The sequence below is a fragment of the Salmo salar genome, chromosome 15, assembly GCF_965601325.2.
Source record: "Salmo salar chromosome 15, fSalSal1, whole genome shotgun sequence".
NCBI lineage: Eukaryota > Metazoa > Chordata > Actinopteri > Salmoniformes > Salmonidae > Salmo > Salmo salar.
Genome location: NC_138305.1, coordinates 114719108 through 114743246, shown reverse-complemented (window position 1 = coordinate 114743246; position 24139 = coordinate 114719108). Strand labels below are relative to the sequence as shown.

General features: G+C 44.1%; 1 protein-coding gene across 1 annotated transcript in view; it reads left to right on the top strand.

Annotated features, from left to right (window-relative positions):
• The first annotated feature begins 5637 nt into the window (after positions 1 to 5637).
• The window catches only part of tafazzin (tafazzin, phospholipid-lysophospholipid transacylase), a 118776-nt gene continuing 100274 nt past the window's right edge, over positions 5638 to 24139 (top strand). Inside the window, exons 1-4 of the mRNA XM_045696586.2 lie at positions 5638 to 5923; positions 6313 to 6450; positions 8846 to 8974; positions 23850 to 23895. Coding sequence (XP_045552542.2) covers positions 6342 to 6450; positions 8846 to 8974; positions 23850 to 23895 — 284 coding nt within the window. The 5' untranslated portion in view covers positions 5638 to 5923; positions 6313 to 6341. The remainder of the gene's footprint in view (positions 5924 to 6312; positions 6451 to 8845; positions 8975 to 23849; positions 23896 to 24139) is intronic.

Genomic DNA, 24139 nt, shown 5'->3' with positions numbered 1-24139 from the left:
TCCAACACACTGCCCAATGCATTAAACACCACATAACCCAGCAGGTATTACCCCAGGCCTCCACTACTTACTATACAACCCCAACACTCCTTCCAACACACTGCCCAATGCATTAAACACCACATAACCCAGCAGGTATTACCCCAGGCCTTCACTACTTACTATACAACCCCAACACTCCTTCCAACACACTGTCCAATGCATTAAACACCACATAACCCAGCAGGTATTACCCCAGGCCTCCACTACTTACTATACAACCCCAACACTCCTTCCAACACACTGCCCAATGCATTAAACACCACATAACCCAGCAGGTATTACCCCAGGGCCCCACTACTTACTATACAACCCCAACACTCCTTCCAACACACTGCCCAATGCATTAAACACCACATAACCCAGCAGGTATTACCCCAGGCCTCCACTACTTACTATACAACCCCAACACTCCTTCCAACACACTGCCCAATGCATTAAACACCACATAACCCAGCAGGTATTACCCCAGGCCTCCACTACTTACTATACAACCCCAACACTCCTTCCAACACACTGCCCAATGCATTAAACACCACATAACCCAGCAGGTATTACCCCAGGGCCCCACTACTTACTATACAACCCCAACACTCCTTCCAACACACTGCCCAATGCATTAAACACCACATAACCCAGCAGGTATTACCCCAGGCCTCCACTACTTACTATACAACCCCAACACTCCTTCCAACACACTGCCCAATGCATTAAACACCACATAACCCAGCAGGTATTACCCCAGGCCTCCACTACTTACTATACAACCCCAACACTCCTTCCAACACACTGCCCAATGCATTAAACACCACATAACCCAGCAGGTATTACCCCAGGCCTCCACTACTTACTATACAACCCCAACACTCCTTCCAACACACTGCCCAATGCATTAAACACCACATAACCCAGCAGGTATTACCCCAGGCCTTCACTACTTACTATACAACCCCAACACTCCTTCCAACACACTGCCCAATGCATTAAACACCACATAACCCAGCAGGTATTACCCCAGGCCTCCACTACTTACTATACAACCCCAACACTCCTTCCAACACACTGCCCAATGCATTAAACACCACATAACCCAGCAGGTATAACCCCAGGCCTCCACTACTTACTATACAACCCCAACACTCCTTCCAACACACTGCCCAATGCATTAAACACCACATAACCCAGCAGGTATTACCCCAGGCCTTCACTACTTACTATACAACCCCAACACTCCTTCCAACACACTGCCCAATGCATTAAACACCACATAACCCAGCAGGTATTACCCCAGGCCTCCACTACTTACCCCAACACTCCTTCCAACACACTGTCCAACGCTTAAACACCACATAACCCAGCAGGTATTACCCCAGGCCTCCACTACTTACTATACAAAGCCAACACTCCTTCCAACACACTGCCCAATGCATTAAACACCACATAACCCAGCAGGTATTACCCCAGGCCTCCACTACTTAACCCAACACTCCTTCCAACACACTGTCCAACGCTTAAACACCACATAACAGCCTATCTTCTCTAGGAGCAGTCCGCCTGCAGCCCTTCAACATCATCTTCTTAATGACTCTGCTTTTTTCTTTAACTTTTCCCTGTCTCCTTTTACTCTCATCACACGGAACTCACATCTATGAACCGCTGCAAACGCACCACTTAGAACATCTGTCTTTTCTTTACTTGACACAGCTGTGACGTTTCATTTTTTAAAACATTTTCTAAACCGCACCAATTTCAGTCCCTGTACCAATAGTGGAGCAAAATTCCTGCCGGCCATGTCTCCCTCCTCTCTCTGTGTTAATCATTCTTCTGGCCATAACTCCCTCCTCTCTGTGTTAATCATTCTTCTGGTCTCCATTCTCTCTCTGTGTTAATCATTCTTCTGGCCATAACTCCCTTCTGTCTGTGTTAATCATTCTTCTGGCCATGTCTCCATTCTCTCTCTGTGTTAATCATTCTTCTGGCCATGCCTCCCTTCATTTCTCCATGAGATTCCTTTCTGTAAAGCCATTCTTAAGTGCAGTACAGCTATATCCCTTTCCTGCACCACCTTTGAGCACTCATCTGTCCACCATGCACCACCTGCTGTCTACCTCCCCCCAAACTCAATGGAACAGTCATTAACACACACTAATCCCCTGTTATCCATAAATTCTTCAACTATACTCCCATTGTTGCCTTTATACATACTTCTCCAGAGGTCATTATGGGCATTAAAATCACCGCACCATATTACCTCCCTACACGTCCTATCAATCCCTTCTAACTGCTAAGATGAGGGGTTAGCAGGGGTTATATAAATAAACTATTACAATGTTATCCCTATTTCTACATATATCTATTCCCACACATTCCATTTCCTGAATATCCAATACTCTCTACGCAATCTCCTCTTTTTTTTGGGGGGGGGGGGGGGCCTTTAACACATGTTCTGTCATACTGAACACATACTGGCATTGATCAACCAATGGTGTGTTAGATACCACCCACATAGGTTTGATTGACACCCCCTCATTATCCTGTTTGAGGAAGAAATACAGAAATAAATAAACAAAGAAATTATATAAATGAATAAAAAGAAAAGGATAAATTATTATTTATATATTTATGTGCGCAATCATTCATCCATGTATTTATTTATATGTGCATTTATCTTCCTATTTATGTGTGTATATATTTATTTATTCATGTATTTTTCTATTTATCTGTGCATTTATTTATTCATTTAATTGTAATTACGGCAGTTTTGGTCCACCGTCCCCTATTTCCTGAGTCTATGGCTGGAGGAGCTTTCAAAGGACACTGACTGCTCTCACCTTTAGCATACTTAAGTCATTAACCAGAGTGAAACTCTCTTCCACCCATCATGCATTTCACCCATACCAGAAGTCTAGAGGTAGAGCTCGGTATTTATACCATGAGCGTTATGGCAGCAGCATTAAGACTTCCGGTTTTCTGATTTTGCCTACAAAATAAAAGTCTGCGGTAAAACGCTATTCAAATCAAATTTATTTGTCACATACACATGGTTTGCAGGTGTTAATGCAAGTGTAGCGAAATGCTTGTATTTGTATGATACGAAATCATATTACAAAATGAAAACTACATCAGGGAAAAAAATAATAATAATCCCCCCCACCCAAAAAATACAGCATTTCGTGAATAGAGAGAAAAAAACTGTTCTATGTGGTGATGTGAAAGAATTGAGAATTCTCAGTAGGGTCTGTAGAATGTATATATGGTGTCATCTCATAGTGCGCTGACCTTTTACTGGGGTCAAACAGCTTCATTAAAATAGGGTGCTTGGACATTATACTGTACAAATATAGCACTGTACAGGAAAAACTATTATTTTTGACGATATAAATGTATTGTAGGAAATACTCAGTAATAGTGTGTAATAGTAGTGTATCCGATGTGAAATGGCTAGCTAGTTAGCGGTGGTGTAACCGATGTGAAATGGCTAGTTAGTTAGCGGTGGTGTAACCGATGTGAAATGGCTAGTTAGTTAGCGGTGGTGTAACCGATGTGAAATGGCTAGTTAGTTAGCGGTGGTGTAACCGATGTGAAATGGCTAGTTAGTTAGCGGTGGTGTAACCGATGTGAAATGGCTAGTTAGTTAGCGGTGGTGTAACCGATGTGAAATGGCTAGTTAGTTAGCGGTGGTGCGCGCTAATAGCGTTTCAATCAGTGACGTCACTCGCTCTGAGACCTGAAGTGGTTGTTCCCCTTGCATTGCAAGGGCCGCGGCTTTTGTGGCGCGATGGGTAACGACGCTTCGTGGGGTGTCAGTTGTTGATGTGTGCAGAGGGTCCCTGGTTCGAGCCCAGGTTGGGGCGAAGAGAGAGACGGAACCTACACTGTTACATGTAGAATGTATACTGTATGGTGTGATTCGCATTGTGGCCAATGGAATGGGAGGAGTAAAAGGCCTGCAACTCTCTATATTATTCAGGGCGGCAGGTAGCCTAGTGGTTAGAGAGGCAGGTAGCCTAGTGGTTAGAGGAGGCAGGTAGCCTAGTGGTTAGAGTGGAGAGGTGGTAGGTAGCCTAGTGGTTAGAGTGTAGAGGAGACAGGTAGCCTAGTGGTTAGAGGCAGGTAGCCTAGTAGATAGAGGCAGGTAGCCTAGTGGTTAGAGCCAGATAGCCTAGTGGTTAGAGGCAGGTAGCCTAGTGGTTAGTGGAACAGGCAGGTGGCCTAGTGGTTAGAGGAGGCAGGTAGCCTAGTGGTTAGAGGAGGCAGGTAGCCTAGTGGTTAGAGTGGGGAGGCGGCAGGTAGCCTAGCGGTTAGAGGCAGGTAGCCTAGCGGTTAGAGGCAGGTAGCCTAGCGGTTAGAGGAGGCAGGTAGCCTAGTGGTTAGAGGAGGCAGGTAGCCTAGTGGTTAGAGGAGGCAGGTAGCCTAGTGGTTAGAGGCAGGTAGCCTAGTGGTTAGAGGAGGCAGGTAGCCTAGTGGTTAGAGTGGGGAGGCGGCAGGTAGCCTAGTGGTTAGAGTGGGGAGGCGGCAGGTAGCCTAGTGGTTAGAGGCAGGTAGCCTAGCGGTTAGAGGCAGGTAGCCTAGCGGTTAGAGGAGGCAGGTAGCCTAGCGGTTAGAGGAGGCAGGTAGCCTAGTGGTTAGAGGAGGCAGGTAGCCTAGTGGTTAGAGGAGGCAGGTAGCCTAGTGGTTAGAGGCAGGTAGCCTAGTGGTTAAAGGCAGGTAGCCTAGTGGTTAGAGCGTTGGACTAGTAACCGGAAGGTTGCTAGATTGAATCCCTGAGCTGACAAGGTAAAAATCTGTCGTTCTGCCTCTGAACAAGGCAGACCTTCATTGAAAATAACAATTTGTTCTTAACTGACTTGCCTAGTTAAATAAAGGCAACAAAATATTCAAATAAATGGGAGGAGTAAATGGCCTGCAACACTCGGTATTATTCAGAGCCCTGTGAAATGACACCACATATAGATTCTACAGACCCTATTTTTACTGCAGCAGCCACAATGGTTTTTCCTCTACAAGCCAATATGTATTCCATATACAGTGATTCGCAATGGATCATTTATTTGACCTTGAAAAATGTTTTAAAACCCACATTTAATGCAAATGTCACTTAAATATGAACAACTATGAATCATTGTTAATTTGTAGACAATTATTTTGTCATATATCATGAATAAATACAGGTTATTGACACGTTTTTACTATTACGTGGGGGACTTTTATTTGAAACGTTTCCGAAATTCCGTGACCTGGAAGTACTTTTTCCGGTGTTGTTAACGAGACACTGATCATGATCTTGAAAACGCATAGTTTCTAAACCCTGAGGCGCTTCCGGGAAACGCTGGCGCAAAAGGTCGAACAGACCAGGCCGGGTTACAGAAGTCAATGAGATTGTTTCACTAATCTTAATTAGTTGTTCATTTTCTGAAAATCTAAAGGCACAACTTAGATGTATTAAGTAGTTTAACATGTTATTCCGCCAACCTTATGAAAGTGACAAACTGACACGTTATCATTTTCGTCCAAAACAACTTTATATCAAAGCAGTGCCTCTGATTTGCGGCATGCACATGCGCAGTTAGGCGCCATTACATCGCCTACAAGCGTGTCGGGGATTTCTATTGGAAAAGCAGTTTCGGACTATCTTCATCCTGTCTTTGATTATATATCAGTGGTGGAGATGGAATGAGGGGAAATGAAGGAACAGACGTCGTTTCAAAGCATCAATGAGTAGATGGGAAGAAACACACACACACAACAACCATTTGTTTACATCGATTTAGAAATGTGGCTTAAATTCGTTAGACGTAATGAACTACATCTCCCACAATCCATAGCAGAACGGGGCCTTTTTCCGGGTTCTTCGAACTTGCTAGTGATCAACTGAAAGCATAAGGTGAGGATGGGACTTAACTTTGATCACAAGTCATTACTACGCTGAGAAAAACAGTGCAGATTTAGTATAAAACCGTCATATGAAAGAAGATCCGTGTATTAAACTGCTTTTGAGTGTTTGTTTTTTTAAAGCTTCCACCTTTTTACTTGGACGGGAAGCTAGCTAGCAGAGACGACATGTGGAAAGCTATGTTCTGTTGACAAACCAAACAATCACAATCCATGAGTCTATGCCAATGATGTATAATCTATAGCATGCAATACTTTTATTCTATTTAATACTGCTAATGATTCCGCTAGCTATTTAGCTTCCATTCTGCAGTGCTGAGAGTAGCTCATCTATACTGTCTGCTGGTTATAAGATGGTATGTTTCTCATACTGTGCTCCAGGTGGATGTGTGTACCGTCGGTGAGCAGCGATGCCCCTGGAGGTGAAATGGCCGTTCCCACAGTGCCCGCAGCTGGCCTGGAAGGTGACCAGCACCCTGGTCATGGGCGTGGTGGGCTCATACAGCTACTTCTGGACCAGTGAGTCACCACACACACTCAGGCTGCACGATTTGGACAAAATATAGTTTTTTTTTGGGGGGGGGGCTAGATATTGCAATTATGAATTGCGATTTTCAAAAGACTTGGGTTAAACTTGGTAAAATGGTCCCGTGTGGCTCAGTTGGTAGAGCATGGTGTTTGCAACGCCAGGGTTGTGGGTTCGATTCCCACGGGGGGCCAGTACGGAGGAAAAAAATGTATGAAATGTATGCCTTCACTACTGTAAGTCGCTCTGGATAAGAGCGTCTGCTAAAATGACTAAAATGAGATCATATTTACGTCATTTAGCATTTAGCATTTAGCAGACGCTCTTATGAATGAATCAAATCAAGTTTTATTTCTCACATGAGCCGAATACAACAAGTGTAGACCTCACAGTGAAATGCTTACTGTGCTAACTGAATACAAAAACCAAATTAAACAAATATTTTCCAACATTGTAATAGGCTATATATAATACATTTTACATTTGAGTCATTTAGCAGACACTCTTATCCAAGAGCGACTTACAGTAGTGAATGCATACATTTACTATTATTATTTTTTGTTTGTACTGGTCCCCTGTGGGAATCGAACCCACAACCCTGGCGTTGCAGACACCATACTCTACCAACTGAGCCACAGGGAAGATAACAGTATTACACCTACATATTACATTTAAAAAAATGTCATGATCACCAAAATATGGTGTGCTATAAGTGCAGCAGTTATTCATTCATAAACTAATAGCATTATGCCTTCCTATTTCCTATTTAATAATGAATCATTATTTATTCAGGTAGCCATTGGCTGCAGATTGTGTAATTATGAATAACTAGGCTCAATCATTATTATAACGGAAATTATAAGTCAAAGTTCCTTATTAACATGTAACACGTAGCCTACTATGTCCAACACATTGGAATCTGGTCCAGTCATTCAAACGCGACATGTTTCAACTTCTCTCTTCATTTTATTATACAGTGTTGGGATGACGACTTATTTGTGAGCTGGAATCTTGTATCTCCAGCTTTTTAATCATCTTCTTGCAGCAGTCTTTGTTGACTGTGTAAACAGGAACCATGACTATGTGATAGGTTATAGCCTCTGTGATTTCTGTGTGTCTACGGTATGTTTATTTGGTAGGTGTGTTACACTTGGAAACACAACGGTGGTCAGTGCCTGTTTAATGTAGATGGCTGGTTGTGGCTGAGGGGCTTTACTGCTCTTGGGCACTTTGTTTTTTAACCATGCAATCGTTGTAACGTAAGGGATGTTTATTCTTCAAATGATTAAGTACATGTGTTGTCTCCACTACTGGGTTTTCCTGTAGCTGAAATAATGTCCTACCACTGAAGATCTTTGGCACCAAATCAACGTTCTCGTTAGCAGCACCCATGTTTCTGACACTCACGAGGGAAAGCCACAGAGTTTCTAAACCTCATACTGTACTGTCTTTGGTAAAGCCCTTTCTCTTCTCACTAGCATCTCACTGAGGTAAAGCCCCTTTTTCTCCTCACTAGCATCTCACTGAGGTGTAAAGCCCCTTCTCACTAGCATCTCACTGAGGTAAAGCCCTTGTTCTCCTCACTGAGGTGTAAAGCCCCTTCTCACTAGCATCTCACTGAGGTGTAAAGCCCTTTCTCACTAGCATCTCACTGAGGTAAAGCCCTTTTTCTCCTCACTGAGGTGTAAAGCCCTTTCTCACTAAGGTGTAAAGCCCATTCTGATTTACAGCAACGACCTGGGGAACCGTTACAGGGGATGAATGAGCCAATTGTAAACTAGGGATTATTAGGTGGCCGTGATGGTTTGAGGACCAGATTGGGAATTTAGCCAGGACACCAATCACTGCCCTGGGGCATTGGGATATTTTTTTAGACCAGAGGAAAGAGTGCCTCCTACTGGCCCTCCAACACCACTTCCAGTAGCATCTGGTCTCCCATCCAGGGACTGACCAGGACCAACCCTGCTTAGCTTCAGAAGCAAGCCAGAAGTGGTATGCTGCTGTCGTTTGGCCAACATGCTATGCAGTATGAATTCGATTAATCGTGCCACCCCTAACACACTCTTTCTCTCCTCCCTCTCCTCTCTCTCCTCTCTCCTCTCCTCTCTCTCTTCTCCTCTCCTCTCTCTCCTCCCTCTCCTCTCTCTCCTCTCTCTCCTCTCTCCTCTCTCTCCTCTCTCTTCTCCTCTCTCCTCTCTCTCCTCTCCTCTCCTCTCCTCTCTCTCCTCTCCTCTCTCCTCTCTCCTCTCTCTCCTCTCTCTCCTCTCTCTCCTCTCTCCTCTCTTCTCTCTCTCCTCTCTCTCCTCTCTCCTCTCTCTCCTCTCTCCTCTCCTCTCTCCTCTCTCCTCTCTCCTCTCTCCTCTCTCTCCTCTCTTCTCTTCTCTCTAGAGTATCTGAACTGTATTACGGTTCATAATCAGGATGTTCTATTTGACCTGATTGACCAACGCCCACCTGACACACCCCTCATCACACTGTCCAATCACCAGTCCTGCATGGACGACCCACACCTCTGGGGTAAGGACACACATTACAATGGAGTGATTCCATATGAAACCCAGACAACAACAAAAAGACAGTGATTTGGAGGATTTTAACCAAATGTAATTTTAATTTAAATGTAATCCATAGAGTGGTCTTTTGAGGGAAGGATTGTTGACATATATTTGACATTTTGTATCTAAAAGCATAATTGAGAAATAATTGATCAAAGTTGGAGATTTTGGCCTTACAATATGCCTTCTGTTTTTTAAAAACATGTTGTGTTACAGCCTGAATTTAAAATGGATTAAATTTAGATTTTTGTGTCACTGGTCTACACACAATACCCCATAATGTCAAAGTGGAAATGTTTTTTTTTTTTTTTTTAAATGTTCACAAATTAATTAATAAAAATGAAAAGCTTGAAGGTCTTGAGTCTAAGTATTCAACCCTTTTCTTATTAATAAATATGTTTGAGTAAAGATGTGCTGAACAAGTCACATAATAAGTTGCATGGAATCACTCTGTGTGCAGTAATAGTATTTAACATGATTTTTTAATGACTACCTCATCTCTGTACCCCACACATACAACATACTACCTTGAATACTTCCTGAAGACACTGTTGTACCCTAACCTCTCAGGGCTAGGTGGGACGGTGTTACAGGCCTCCTTTAACCTCTCTGGGCTAGGTGTTACAGGCCTCCTTTAACCTCTCAGGGCTAGGTGTTACAGGCCTCCTGTAACCTCTCTGGGCTAGGTGTTACAGGCCTCCTGTAACCTCTCAGGGCTAGGTGTTACAGGCCTCCTGTAACCTCTCAGGGCTAGGTGTTACAGGCCTCCTGTAACCTCTCAGGGCTAGGTGTTACTGGCCTCCTGTAACCTCTCAGGGCTAGGTGTTACAGGCCTGTAACCTCTCAGGGCTAGGTGTTACAGGCCTCCTGTAACCTCTCTGGGCTAGGTGTTACAGGCCTCCTGTAACCTCTCTGGGCTAGGTGTTACAGGCCTCCTGTAACCTCTCTGGGCTAGGGTGGTTGACGGGAGGGGGCGGGCGGTGGGTAGGGACGGCTGCTCAGGGCTAGGTGGGACGGTGTTACAGGCCTCCTGTAACCTCTCTGGGCTAGGTGTTACAGGCCTCCTGTAACCTCTCTGGGCTAGGTGTTACAGGCCTCCTTTATCCTGTTAGGGCTAGGGGGCAGTATTGACACGGCTGGATAAAAAACATACCCGATTTAATCTGGTTACCACTCCTACCCAGTAACTAGAATATGCATATACTTATTACATATGGATAGAAAACACCCTAAAGTTTCTAAAACTGTTTGAATGGTGTCTGTGAGTATAACAGAACTCAAATGGCAGGTCAAAACCTGAGAGATTGCCTTACAGGAAGTGGCCTGTCTGACCATTTCTGGAACTTCTTTGCCATCTCTATCTTTTACTAAGGATCTCTGCTCTAACGTGACACTTCCTACGTCGTCCATAGGCGCTCAGAGCCCGGGAAAAACCTGAATGTCGTCATCCCAGCCCCAGGCTGAAACACATTATCGCCTTTCTCAAGTGGCCGATCAAGGGACTCTGGGCTTATGCGCGTGACCCCGACCGCCCCCGCCTTTGTGATTTTTTTCCTCTGTTTGCCGAAAAGGAGATTCCCGGTCGGAATATTATCGCTTTTCTACGAGAAAAATGGCATAAAAATTGATTTTAAACAGCGGGTGACATGCTTCGAAGTACGGTAATGGAATATTTAGAATTTTTTTGTCACGAATTGCGCCATGCGCGCGACACTTCTTTACCATTTCGGATAGTGTCTGGAACGCACGAACAAAACGCCGCTATTCGGATATAACGATGGATTATTTTGGACCAAACCAACATTTGTTATTGAAGTAGCAGTCCTGGGAGTGCATTCTGACGAAGACAACAAAAGGTAATCAAACTTTTATAATAGTAAATATGATTATGGTGAGTGCTAAACTTGCCGGGTGTCTAAATAGCTAGCCCGCGATGCCTGGGCTATGTACTTAGAATATTGCAAAATGTGCTTTCACCAAAAAGCTATTTTAAAATCGGACATATCGAGTGCATAGAGGAGGTCTGTATCTATAATTCTTAAAATAATTGTTATGCTTTTTGTGAACGTTTATCGTGAGTAATTTAGTAAAATGTTAGCGAATTCCCCGGAAGTTTGCGTCACATGCTAATGTAAAAAGCTGGTTTTTGATATAAATATGAACTTGATTGAACAAAACATGCATGTATTGTATAACATAATGTCCTAGGGTTGTCATCTGATGAAGATCATCAAAGGTGAGTGCTGCATTTAGCTGTCTTCTGGGTTTTTGTGACATTATATGCTAGCTTGAAAAATGGGTGTCTGATTATTTCTGGCTTGGTACTCTGCTGACATAATCTAATGTTTTGCTTTCGTTGTAAAGCCTTTTTGAAATCGGACAGTGTGGTTAGATTAACGAGAGTCTTGTCTTTAGATAGCTGTAAAATAGTCATATGTTTGAGAAATTGAAGTAATAGGATTTTTAAGGTTTTGAAAATCGCGCCACAGGCTGCCAGTGGCTGTTACGTAGGTGGGACGAATTCGTCACCGAGGCCTTGTTTAGACTCCATAATGTTTCATCTGTAGGTGTTACAGGCCTCCTTTAGACTCCATAATGTTTCATCTGTAGGTGTTACAGGCCTCCTTAAGACTCCATAATGTTTCATCTGTAGGTGTTACAGGCCTCCTTTAGACTCCATAATGTTTCATCTGTAGGTGATACAGGCCTCCTTTAGACTCCATAATGTTTCATCTGTAGGTGTTACAGGCCTCCTTTAGACTCCATAATGTTTCATCTGTAGGTGTTACAGGCCTCCTTTAGACTCCATAATGTTTCATCTGTAGGTGATACAGGCCTCCTTTAGACTCCATAATGTTTCATCTGTAGGTGTTACAGGCCTCCTTTAGACTCCATAATGTTTCATCTGTAGGTGTTACAGGCCTCCTTTAGACTCCATAATGTTTCATCTGTAGGTGTTACAGGCCTCCTTTAGACTCCATAATGTTTCATCTGTAGGTGTTACAGGCCTCCTTTAGACTCCATAATGTTTCATCTGTAGGTGTTACAGGCCTCCTTTAGACTCCATAATGTTTCATCTGTAGGTGATACAGGCCTCGACTCCATAATGTTTCATCTGTAGGTGTTACAGGCCTCCTTAAGACTCCATAATGTTTCATCTGTAGGTGTTACAGGCCTCCTTTAGACTCCATAATGTTTCATCTGTAGGTGATACAGGCCTCCTTTAGACTCCATAATGTTTCATCTGTAGGTGATACAGGCCTCCTTTAGACTCCATAATGTTTCATCTGTAGGTGTTACAGGCCTCCTTTAGACTCCATAATGTTTCATCTGTAGGTGTTACAGGCCTCCTTTAGACTCCATAATGTTTCATCTGTAGGTGTTACAGGCCTCGACTCCATAATGTTTCATCTGTAGGTGTTACAGGCCTCCTTTAGACTCCATAATGTTTCATCTGTAGGTGTTACAGGCCTCCTTTAGACTCCATAATGTTTCATCTGTAGGTGTTACAGGCCTCGACTCCATAATGTTTCATCTGTAGGTGATACAGGCCTCCTTTAGACTCCATAATGTTTCATCTGTAGGTGTTACAGGCCTCGACTCCATAATGTTTCATCTGTAGGTGTTACAGGCCTCGACTCCATAATGTTTCATCTGTAGGTGTTACAGGCCTCCTTTAGACTCCATAATGTTTCATCTGTAGGTGTTACAGGCCTCCTTTAGACTCCATAATGTTTCATCTGTAGGTGTTACAGGCCTCGACTCCATAATGTTTCATCTGTAGGTGTTACAGGCCTCCTTTAGACTCCATAATGTTTCATCTGTAGGTGTTACAGGCCTCCTTTAGACTCCATAATGTTTCATCTGTAGGTGTTACAGGCCTCCTTTAGACTCCATAATGTTTCATCTGTAGGTGTTACAATGTAGAAATTGGTGTCACATAAATCTTCCCCCGTATTGTGGAAAAAGTCTTACACAGGGACACTCAAAGTCAATCTTAAATGAATCATTGTTTATTGTCAGCGTGCTGGAGAGGTTCTCATCAACTCAATGCACCATAGTACACATGTCAATCAGGAGCTCTGCCTGGGCAGACCCTGCAGTTGTCTTATCTACGGCTGTACACAGACAAGTTATATTTGTATGATTTAGCATAATTCATTAATTATTCATTACCGTTTTGTTCTATTCATGTAACAGACCAATACTGGTTCATAACAGACCAATACTGGGTCATAACAGACCAATACTGGGTCATAACAGACCAATACTGGGTCATAACAGACCAATACTGGGTCATAACATGTAACAGACCAATACTGGGTCATAACAGACCAATACTGGGTCATAACAGACCAATACTGGGTCATAACATGTAACAGACCAATACTGGGTCATAACAGACCAATACCGGGTCATAACAGACCAATACTGGTTCATAACAGACCAATACTGGGTCATAACAGACCAATACTGGGTCATAACAGACCAATACTGGGTCATAACAGACCAATACTGGGTCATAACAGACCAATACTGGGTCATAACAGACCAATACTGGGTCATAACAGACCAACACTGGGTCATAACAGACCAATACTGGGTCATAACAGACCAATACTGGGTCATAACAGACCCAGACTGGGTCATAACAGACCAATACTGGGTCATAACAGACCAATTCTGGGTCATAACAGACCAATACTGGGTCATAACATGTAACAGACCAATACTGGGTCATAACAGACCAATACTGGGTCATAACAGACCAATACTGGGTCATAACAGACCAATACTGGGTCATAACATGTAACAGACCAATACTGGTTCATAACAGACCAATACTGGTTCATAACAGACCAATACTGGGTCATAACAGACCAATACTGGGTCATAACAGACCAATACTGGGTCATAACAGACCAATACTGGTTCATAACAGACCAATACTGGTTCATAACAGACCAATACTGGTTCATAACAGACCAATACTGGGTCATAACAGACCAATACTGGGTCATAACAGACCAATACTGGTTCATAACAGACCAATACTGGGTCATAACAGACCAATACTGGGTCATAACAGACCAATACTGGGTCATAACAGACCAATACTGGTTCATAACAGACCAATACTGGTTCATAACAGACCAATACTGGGTCATAACAGACCAATACTGGGTCATAACAGACCAATACCTCACATGGCAGCTTGTCTCGAAACTGAGATCTTTCGTTTGTTCTCTAAACAAGGTTCTGGTCGTACTGCCAAATTGCAGCTACTGATAGGTGATTTGTACAGTCAGCCACTTGCGTGAACATAGAAATTGGTTTATAGAACAGCACGTGAATAGAACACAGAAATTAGTTTCATAAGAAAAGCACAAACATTAAAATTCCCATTACACCTGCTTGCTCTGTAATGAGTAGTATTTCAATAAAAAAAAAAAATCTTTATTACATTAATTTGTTAATATTGGAAAACAACATGAATATTGAAAATGTACCATCTTTGATTTGGCTCATTTTTCAATATATTATTAAACTTAATACGGAGGTAAATGGATGACGTCACAAGCCCTAAAAATGTAAACAAAACGGACACTGGTGACAGACAGCATTTTAGAACGCGGGTTACCCATTGAAATGTGCTGCAGTAAACTGGTTTTCACAGCAGGTATGTTATTTCGAGATGAGCTGAAACTACAGCAAGAGGGAAGAAATGGCCTATAATGCTGGCCGTATCAATATCTTTAATCTTGATGCTTTTGGAGTGATAGTTAGCTGTGCAGGCTAGCATGATGGACAAGAAGTAGCTAGCCACAATGAGAAGTCAGTTAACCTTGTAAGCTACCTGGTATAACTAGCTATCTACTAGCTAGTTCAATTTCTCTCATGATTCTAATAATAAAAAACAGTATATTATTGACCTAAACAGTTAATGTTAGCCCAGTCGCTAGCTTATCCAGGGTCAGTGATACATTGAGCAACCATGTACTGTCTATCTATGGGAACAACTCCAATCATTTAGCAAGCAACATTGCTAAAATGTTTAAATAAAATATAATGAATATCATACAATTTTACATGTAATTGTAATCTCCTTATTAGCTACTGTGCCTAAATTACAAGGATTGGATTTGCACTAAACAATTTCATTATGTCAGCACTTAAAAGGTATGCATGAAGTCAGCTGTATGGTTAGCCTCATATAATGTACATTGTCTTCTGGTATCATTTTACATTGAGAACATATAGCTAGCTCAACATTTAAAACAATGTGTGAGTTTAGCTATTCTCTGCTTCAGATGACAGGGGTCATTGCACATGCCCATAAGGCTAGTACAGATGACAGAGGTCATTGCACATGCCCATAAGGCTAGTAAAGTCATCATACTGTAAGCCTATGGCTGCATTGGTGATGCAGAATGGATCCACATGGCTGATATACTGAGAGAGTGACAATGAAATACAACAGATCTGAGATCTTACAACTAGATAAAAAGGAGATGTGGAATAGAAACCCAGACAAATTAGAGACAGAACTCCTTCCCCTCTTTATTGCAGGATTATTATACAGTTGAATTCGGAAGTTTACATCCACCTTCGCCAAATACATTTAAACTCAGTTTTTCACAATTCCTGACATTTAATCCGAGTAAAAAATTCCCTGTCTTAGGTCAGTTAGGGTCACCACTTTATTTTAAGAATGTGAAATGTCAGAATAATAGTAGAGAGAATGATTTATTTCAGCTTTCATTTCTTTCATCACATTCCCAGTGGGTCAGAAGTTTACATACACTCAATTAGCATTTGGTAGCATTGCCTTTAAATTGTTTAACTTGGGTCAAATGTTTCGGGTAGCCTTCCACAAGCTTCCCACAATAATTTGGGTGAATTTTGGCCCATTCCTCCTGACAGAGCTGGTGTAACTGAGTCAGGTTTGTAGGCCTCCTTGCTTGCACACGCTTTTTACGTTCTACCCAAACATTTTCTATGGGATTGAGGTCAGGGCTTTGTGATGGCCACTCCAATACCTTGACTTTGTTGTCCTTAAGCCAATTTTGCCACAACTTTGGAAGTATGCTTGGGGTCATTGTTCATTTGGAAGACCCATTTGCAACCAAGCTTTAACTTCCTGACTGATGTCTTGAGATGTTGCTTCAATATATCCACATAATTTTCCTACGTCATGATACCATCTATTTTGTGAAGTGCACCAGTCCCTCCTGCAGCAAAGCACCCCCACAACATGATGCTGCCACCCCCGTGCTTCACGGTTGGGATGGTGTTCTTCAGCTTGCAAGCCTCCCCCTTTTTCCTCTAAACATAACGATGGTCATTATGGCCAAACAGTTCTATTTTTGTTTCATCAGACCATAGGACATTTCTCCAAAAAGTACAATCTTTGTCCCCATGTGCAGTTGCAAACCGTAGTCTGGCTTTTTTATGGCGGTTTTGGAGCAGTAGCTTTTTCCTTGCTGAGCGATCTTTCAGGTTATGTCGATATAGGACTCGTTTTACTGTTGATATAGATACTTTTGTACCTGTTTCCTCCAGTAGCTGCTGACTTGGCAGGAACTAATGGGGATCCATAATAAACCCCAGGAAGAGTAGCTGCTGCCTTGGCAGGAACTAATGAGGATCCATAATAAACCCCAGGAAGAGTAGCTGCTGCCTTGGCAGAAACTAATGGGGATCCATAATAAACCCCAGGAAGAGTAGCTGCTGCCTTGGCAGAAACTAATGGGGATCCATAATAAACCCCAGGAAGAGTAGCTGCTGCCTTGACAGGAACTAATGGGGATACATAATAAACCCCAGGAAGAGTAGCTGCTGCTTTGGCAGGATCTAATGGGGATCCGTAATAAACCCCAGGAAGAGTAGCTGCTGCCTTGGCAGGAACTAATGGGGATCCATAATAAACCCCAGGAAGAGTAGCTGCTGCCTTGGCAGGAACTAATGGGGATCCATAATAAACCCCAGGAAGAGTAGCTGCTGCCTTGGCAGGAACTAATGGGGATCCATAATAAACCCCAGGAAGAGTAGCTGCTGCCTTGGCAGGAACTAATGGGGATCCATAATAAACCCCAGGAAGAGTAGCTGCTGCCTTGGCAGGAACTAATGGGGATCCATAATAAACCCCAGGAAGAGTAGCTGCTGCCTTGGTTAGTTATGAAGTTATGGCTCAGCAGCGTCTTTTTCCCAACTCAGCCAAAACCACGCCCCGTTATTCAGAGGGGCGTTCTACTATGCTCCCATTGGCTAGCGAGCATTGTCTCACTCACAGGCGATCAGCGCCGAGACAGTGGCCTTCCAATGTAACGATGGAAAGTGTAATTTAACAATTAGCTGCCTACTGTAATGCAGGCCTATTATTATCATGTAACATTTGCCCATGGATTTATTTTCAGAGTTGTAAAAATGTCTCAGAGAACTCTGCTGAATTCCCTGTATTGAAGGTCAGCTAAGTTAACCGAGGCTACTTAACGTTACTAGCTCGGTATTTAAAGTTGTTATATTATCATTAGTAGTCTATTATCAGGTTAATGCATATGCTTATTATTAATAATTTCTTAAATATTTATTAGCTAATCATTCAGTCGAATACGCTATGCTACAGCCATTGAATCTGTCTGAGCGTTAAGGGAGGTTAACGGCTAGCTCGGTCCACCACATTAATCTGTCTGAGCGTTAAGGGAGGTTAATGGCTAGCTCGGTCCACCACATTAATCTGTCTGAGCTTTAAGGGAGGTTAATGGCTAGCTCGGTCCACCACATTAATCTGTCTGAGCGTTAAGGGAGGTTAAGGGAGGTTAATGGCTAGCTCGGTCCACCACATTAATCTGTCTGAGCGTTAAGGGAGGTTAATGGCTAGCTCGGTCCACCACATTAATCTGTCTGAGCGTTAAGGGAGGTTAATGGCTAGCTCGGTCCACCACATTAATCTGTCTGAGCGTTAAGGGAGGTTAAGGGAGGTTAATGGCTAGCTCGGTCCGCCACATTAATCTGTCTGAGCGTTAAGGGAGGTTAATGGCTAGCTCAGTCCACCACATTAATCTGTCTGAGCGTTAAGGGAGGTTAACGGCTAGCTCGGTCCACCACATTAATCTGTCTGAGCGTTAAGGGAGGTTAATGGCTAGCTCGGTCCGCCACATTAATCTGTCTGAGCGTTAAGGGAGGATAATGGCTAGCTCAGTCCACCACATTAATCTGTCTGAGCGTTAAGGGAGGTTAACGGCTAGCTCGGTCCACCACATTAATCTGTCTGAGCGTTAAGGGAGGTTAATGGCTAGCTCGGTCCGCCACATTAATCTGTCTGAGCGTTAAGGGAGGTTAATGGCTAGCTCGGTCCACCACATTAATCTGTCTGAGCGTTAAGGGAGGTTAAGGGAGGTTAATGGCTAGCTCGGTCCACCACATTAATCTGTCTGAGCGTTAAGGGAGGTTAAGGGAGGTTAATGGCTAGCTCGGTCCACCACATTAATCTGTCTGAGCGTTAAGGGAGGTTAATGGCTAGCTCGGTCCACCACATTAATCTGTCTGAGCGTTAAGGGAGGTTAAGGGAGGTTAACGGCTAGCTCGGTCCACCACATTAATCTGTCTGAGCGTTAAGGGAGGATAACGGCTAGCTCGGTCCACCACATTAATCTGTCTGAGCGTTAAGGGAGGTTAATGGCTAGCTCGGTCCACCACATTAATCTGTCTGAGCGTTAAGGGAGGTTAAGGGAGGTTAATGGCTAGCTCGGTCCACCACATTAATCTGTCTGAGCGTTAAGGGAGGTTAACGGCTAGCTCGGTCCACCACATTAATCTGTCTGAGCGTTAAGGGAGGTTAATGGCTAGCTCGGTCCACCACATTAATCTGTCTGAGCGTTAAGGGAGGTTAATGGCTAGCTCGGTCCACCACATTAATCTGTCTGAGCGTTAAGGGAGGTTAAGGGAGGTTAACGGCTAGCTCGGTCCACCACATTAATCTGTCTGAGCGTTAAGGGAGGTTAATGGCTAGCTCGGTCCACCACATTAATCTGTCTGAGCGTTAAGGGAGGTTAAGGGAGGTTAATGGCTAGCTCAGTCCACCACATTAATCTGTCTGAGCGTTAAGGGAGGATAACGGCTAGCTCGGTCCACCACATTAATCTGTCTGAGCGTTAAGGGAGGTTAATGGCTAGCTCGGTCCACCACATTAATCTGTCTGAGCGTTAAGGGAGGTTAACGGCTAGCTCGGTCCGCCACATTAATCTGTCTGAGCGTTAAGGGAGGTTAAGGGAGGTTAATGGCTAGCTCGGTCCACCACATTAATCTGTCTGAGCGTTAAGGGAGGTTAACGGCTAGCTCGGTCCACCACATTAATCTGTCTGAGCGTTAAGGGAGGTTAAGGGAGGTTAATGGCTAGCTCAGTCCACCACATTAATCTGTCTGAGCGTTAAGGGAGGTTAACGGCTAGCTCGGTCCACCACATTAATCTGTCTGAGCGTTAAGGGAGGATAACGGCTAGCTCGGTCCACCACATTAATCTGTCTGAGCGTTAAGGGAGGTTAATGGCTAGCTCGGTCCGCCACATTAATCTGTCTGAGCGTTAAGGGAGGTTAATGGCTAGCTCAGTCCACCACATTAATCTGTCTGAGCGTTAAGGGAGGTTAATGGCTAGCTCAGTCCACCACATTAATCTGTCTGAGCGTTAAGGGAGGTTAATGGCTAGCTCGGTCCACCACATTAATCTGTCTGAGCGTTAAGGGAGGTTAAGGGAGGTTAATGGCTAGCTCGGTCCACCACATTAATCTGTCTGAGCGTTAAGGGAGGTTAAGGGAGGTTAATGGCTAGCTCGGTCCACCACATTAATCTGTCTGAGCGTTAAGGGAGGTTAATGGCTAGCTCGGTCCACCACATTAATCTGTCTGAGCGTTAAGGGAGGTTAATGGCTAGCTCGGTCCGCCACATTAATCTGTCTGAGCGTTAAGGGAGGTTAAGGGAGGTTAATGGCTAGCTCGGTCCGCCACATTAATCTGTCTGAGCGTTAAGGGAGGTTAAGGGAGGTTAATGGCTAGCTCAGTCCACCACATTAATCTGTCTGAGCGTTAAGGGAGGTTAACGGCTAGCTCGGTCCACCACATTAATCTGTCTGAGCGTTAAGGGAGGTTAATGGCTAGCTCGGTCCACCACATTAATCTGTCTGAGCGTTAAGGGAGGTTAATGGCTAGCTCGGTCCACCACATTAATCTGTCTGAGCGTTAAGGGAGGTTAAGGGAGGTTAATGGCTAGCTCGGTCCACCACATTAATCTGTCTGAGCGTTAAGGGAGGTTAATGGCTAGCTCGGTCCACCACATTAATCTGTCTGAGCGTTAAGGGAGGTTAAGGGAGGTTAATGGCTAGCTCGGTCCACCACATTAATCTGTCTGAGCGTTAAGGGAGGTTAATGGCTAGCTCGGTCCACCACATTAATCTGTCTGAGCGTTAAGGGAGGTTAATGGCTAGCTCGGTCCACCACATTAATCTGTCTGAGCGTTAAGGGAGGTTAATGGAGGTTAATGGCTAGCTCGGTCCACCACATTAATCTGTCTGAGCGTTAAGGGAGGATAACGGCTAGCTCGGTCCACCACATTAATCTGTCTGAGCGTTAAGGGAGGTTAATGGCTAGCTCGGTCCACCACATTAATCTGTCTGAGCGTTAAGGGAGGTTAACGGCTAGCTCGGTCCACCACATTAATCTGTCTGAGCGTTAAGGGAGGTTAATGGCTAGCTCGGTCCACCACATTAATCTGTCTGAGCGTTAAGGGAGGTTAATGGCTAGCTCGGTCCACCACATTAATCTGTCTGAGCGTTAAGGGAGGATAACGGCTAGCTCGGTCCACCACATTAATCTGTCTGAGCGTTAAGGGAGGTTAATGGCTAGCTCGGTCCACCACATTAATCTGTCTGAGCGTTAAGGGAGGTTAACGGCTAGCTCGGTCCACCACATTAATCTGTCTGAGCGTTAAGGGAGGTTAATGGCTAGCTCGGTCCACCACATTAATCTGTCTGAGCGTTAAGGGAGGTTAAGGGAGGTTAACGGCTAGCTCGGTCCACCACATTAATCTGTCTGAGCGTTAAGGGAGGTTAAGGGAGGTTAATGGCTAGCTCGGTCCACCACATTAATCTGTCTGAGCGTTAAGGGAGGTTAATGGCTAGCTCGGTCCGCCACATTAATCTGTCTGAGCGTTAAGGGAGGTTAAGGGAGGTTAATGGCTAGCTCGGTCCACCACATTAATCTGTCTGAGCGTTAAGGGAGGATAACGGCTAGCTCGGTCCACCACATTAATCTGTCTGAGCGTTAAGGGAGGATAACGGCTAGCTCGGTCCACCACATTAATCTGTCTGAGCGTTAAGGGAGGTTAATGGCTAGCTCGGTCCACCACATTAATCTGTCTGAGCGTTAAGGGAGGTTAATGGCTAGCTCGGTCCACCACATTAATCTGTCTGAGCGTTAAGGGAGGTTAATGGCTAGCTCGGTCCACCACATTAATCTGTCTGAGCGTTAAGGGAGGTTAATGGCTAGCTCGGTCCACCACATTAATCTGTCTGAGCGTTAAGGGAGGTTAACGGCTAGCTCGGTCCGCCACATTAATCTGTCTGAGCGTTAAGGGAGGTTAAGGGAGGTTAATGGCTAGCTCAGTCCACCACATTAATCTGTCTGAGCGTTAAGGGAGGTTAAGGGAGGTTAATGGCTAGCTCGGTCCACCACATTAATCTGTCTGAGCGTTAAGGGAGGTTAACGGCTAGCTCGGTCCGCCACATTAATCTGTCTGAGCGTTAAGGGAGGTTAATGGCTAGCTCAGTCCACCACATTAATCTGTCTGAGCGTTAAGGGAGGTTAATGGCTAGCTCGGTCCACCACATTAATCTGTCTGAGCGTTAAGGGAGGTTAACGGCTAGCTCGGTCCACCACATTAATCTGTCTGAGCGTTAAGGGAGGTTAATGGCTAGCTCAGTCCACCACATTAATCTGTCTGAGCGTTAAGGGAGGTTAAGGGAGGTTAATGGCTAGCTCGGTCCGCCACATTAATCTGTCTGAGCGTTAAGGGAGGTTAATGGCTAGCTCGGTCCACCACATTAATCTGTCTGAGCGTTAAGGGAGGTTAATGGCTAGCTCGGTCCACCACATTAATCTGTCTGAGCGTTAAGGGAGGTTAATGGCTAGCTCAGTCCACCACATTAATCTGTCTGAGCGTTAAGGGAGGTTAATGGCTAGCTCGGTCCACCACATTAATCTGTCTGAGCGTTAAGGGAGGATAACGGCTAGCTCGGTCCACCACATTAATCTGTCTGAGCGTTAAGGGAGGTTAAGGGAGGTTAATGGCTAGCTCGGTCCGCCACATTAATCTGTCTGAGCGTTAAGGGAGGTTAATGGCTAGCTCGGTCCACCACATTAATCTGTCTGAGCGTTAAGGGAGGTTAATGGCTAGCTCGGTCCACCACATTAATCTGTCTGAGCGTTAAGGGAGGTTAATGGCTAGCTCGGTCCACCACATTAATCTGTCTGAGCGTTAAGGGAGGTTAACGGCTAGCTCGGTCCACCACATTAATCTGTCTGAGCGTTAAGGGAGGTTAATGGCTAGCTCGGTCCACCACATTAATCTGTCTGAGCGTTAAGGGAGGTTAAGGGAGGTTAATGGCTAGCTCGGTCCACCACATTAATCTGTCTGAGCGTTAAGGGAGGTTAATGGCTAGCTCGGTCCACCACATTAATCTGTCTGAGCGTTAAGGGAGGTTAATGGCTAGCTCGGTCCACCACATTAATCTGTCTGAGCGTTAAGGGAGGTTAACGGCTAGCTCGGTCCACCACATTAATCTGTCTGAGCGTTAAGGGAGGATAACGGCTAGCTCGGTCCACCACATTAATCTGTCTGAGCGTTAAGATACTTTTGCAAAAGCCTCTTTGACCTTCAATAATGCACACACTCGAATGAACCAGGAAGGTGATTACAGAATGGCTACTGAGATATTTTATAGCAACGATACACCCCCTTCAACGTACATTGACAAACCACAGATCTTAGTAACAGTTCACAAAGGTTAAGTTTTATATGACAGATATCCATAAAACACAGCAGACAGTAACTGCTATGTCAACAGGGTTCATTGTATAGCCCAGTATCTGGTCCCCGTAGAACCGTCCCTCCCTGGTACGGTATTGAACAGAACCATTAGCTCATGTCCTCTGGAATGCTTTTTAGGCTTTCTTATCAAAATACACCATAAATCTCCTCTGTCAGCGCTATCTCATAGAGGCCCATCCTCAGTAAAACACCTCTTGTTCCCACTCCTGGACAAGTTCACTGAGGGGAGTGACCTGCGCACAGACATTGTGGAGACGATTAATTGGTTCCTCATTAATCACTCCATCCCTTCACATGGTTTAAGAATAGGTAAAGACATTCACATATGAAGACAATGTTTCATTCAGTCCTCCTCTCTTGCTGATATTCTGCATAGCAACAGAGACATGTAAAAAACAAGTCTGACCTCTCCCCTCTCTGGGCCCCAAGTGTCTGAGCCCCAGCTGAGGGAAACGTGCAACTGAAAGACACCAGAGTCCAATGGACACTTTCTAATGACAAGTATCTCACATAAGCATATTATACTAATAAAACATCTTAATTATCTATGTTACCCAACTAATTCTGATTCATCCCCCACAGATCCCACTCTAGAGCTTTGATATGCCCGTAGAGTATATAATTTGCAACAATATATTGAAAACTTTGCCAAATTCAAGATGGTATATTTTCAATATTCATGTTTATATTTTTAAATATTCCCTTCTCTCTTCACTCTCTCGTTCTCTCTGTAACAGGAGTTCTGAGACTCAGACACCTCTGGAACTTCAACAAGATGCGCTGGTGAGTGATGCTGTGTTTATTAGGTGTTCATGCATACTCATGTTTTTATTGTTGTTGTGTGGGCTTGAGAAGAAAAAGCAGCCACTTAAAATCTTTGATCCTCTCCTTTAGCACGCTAATCCACTTACACCGGTTAAGCTAGAAACGCTGTTCAAACGTGCACGCTGGTCTCTCTTGAGTTGCTTGTATACGACTTTATGATGTCTTTTCTATATTCTACAGCTCCCCATTGTGACATCATCAA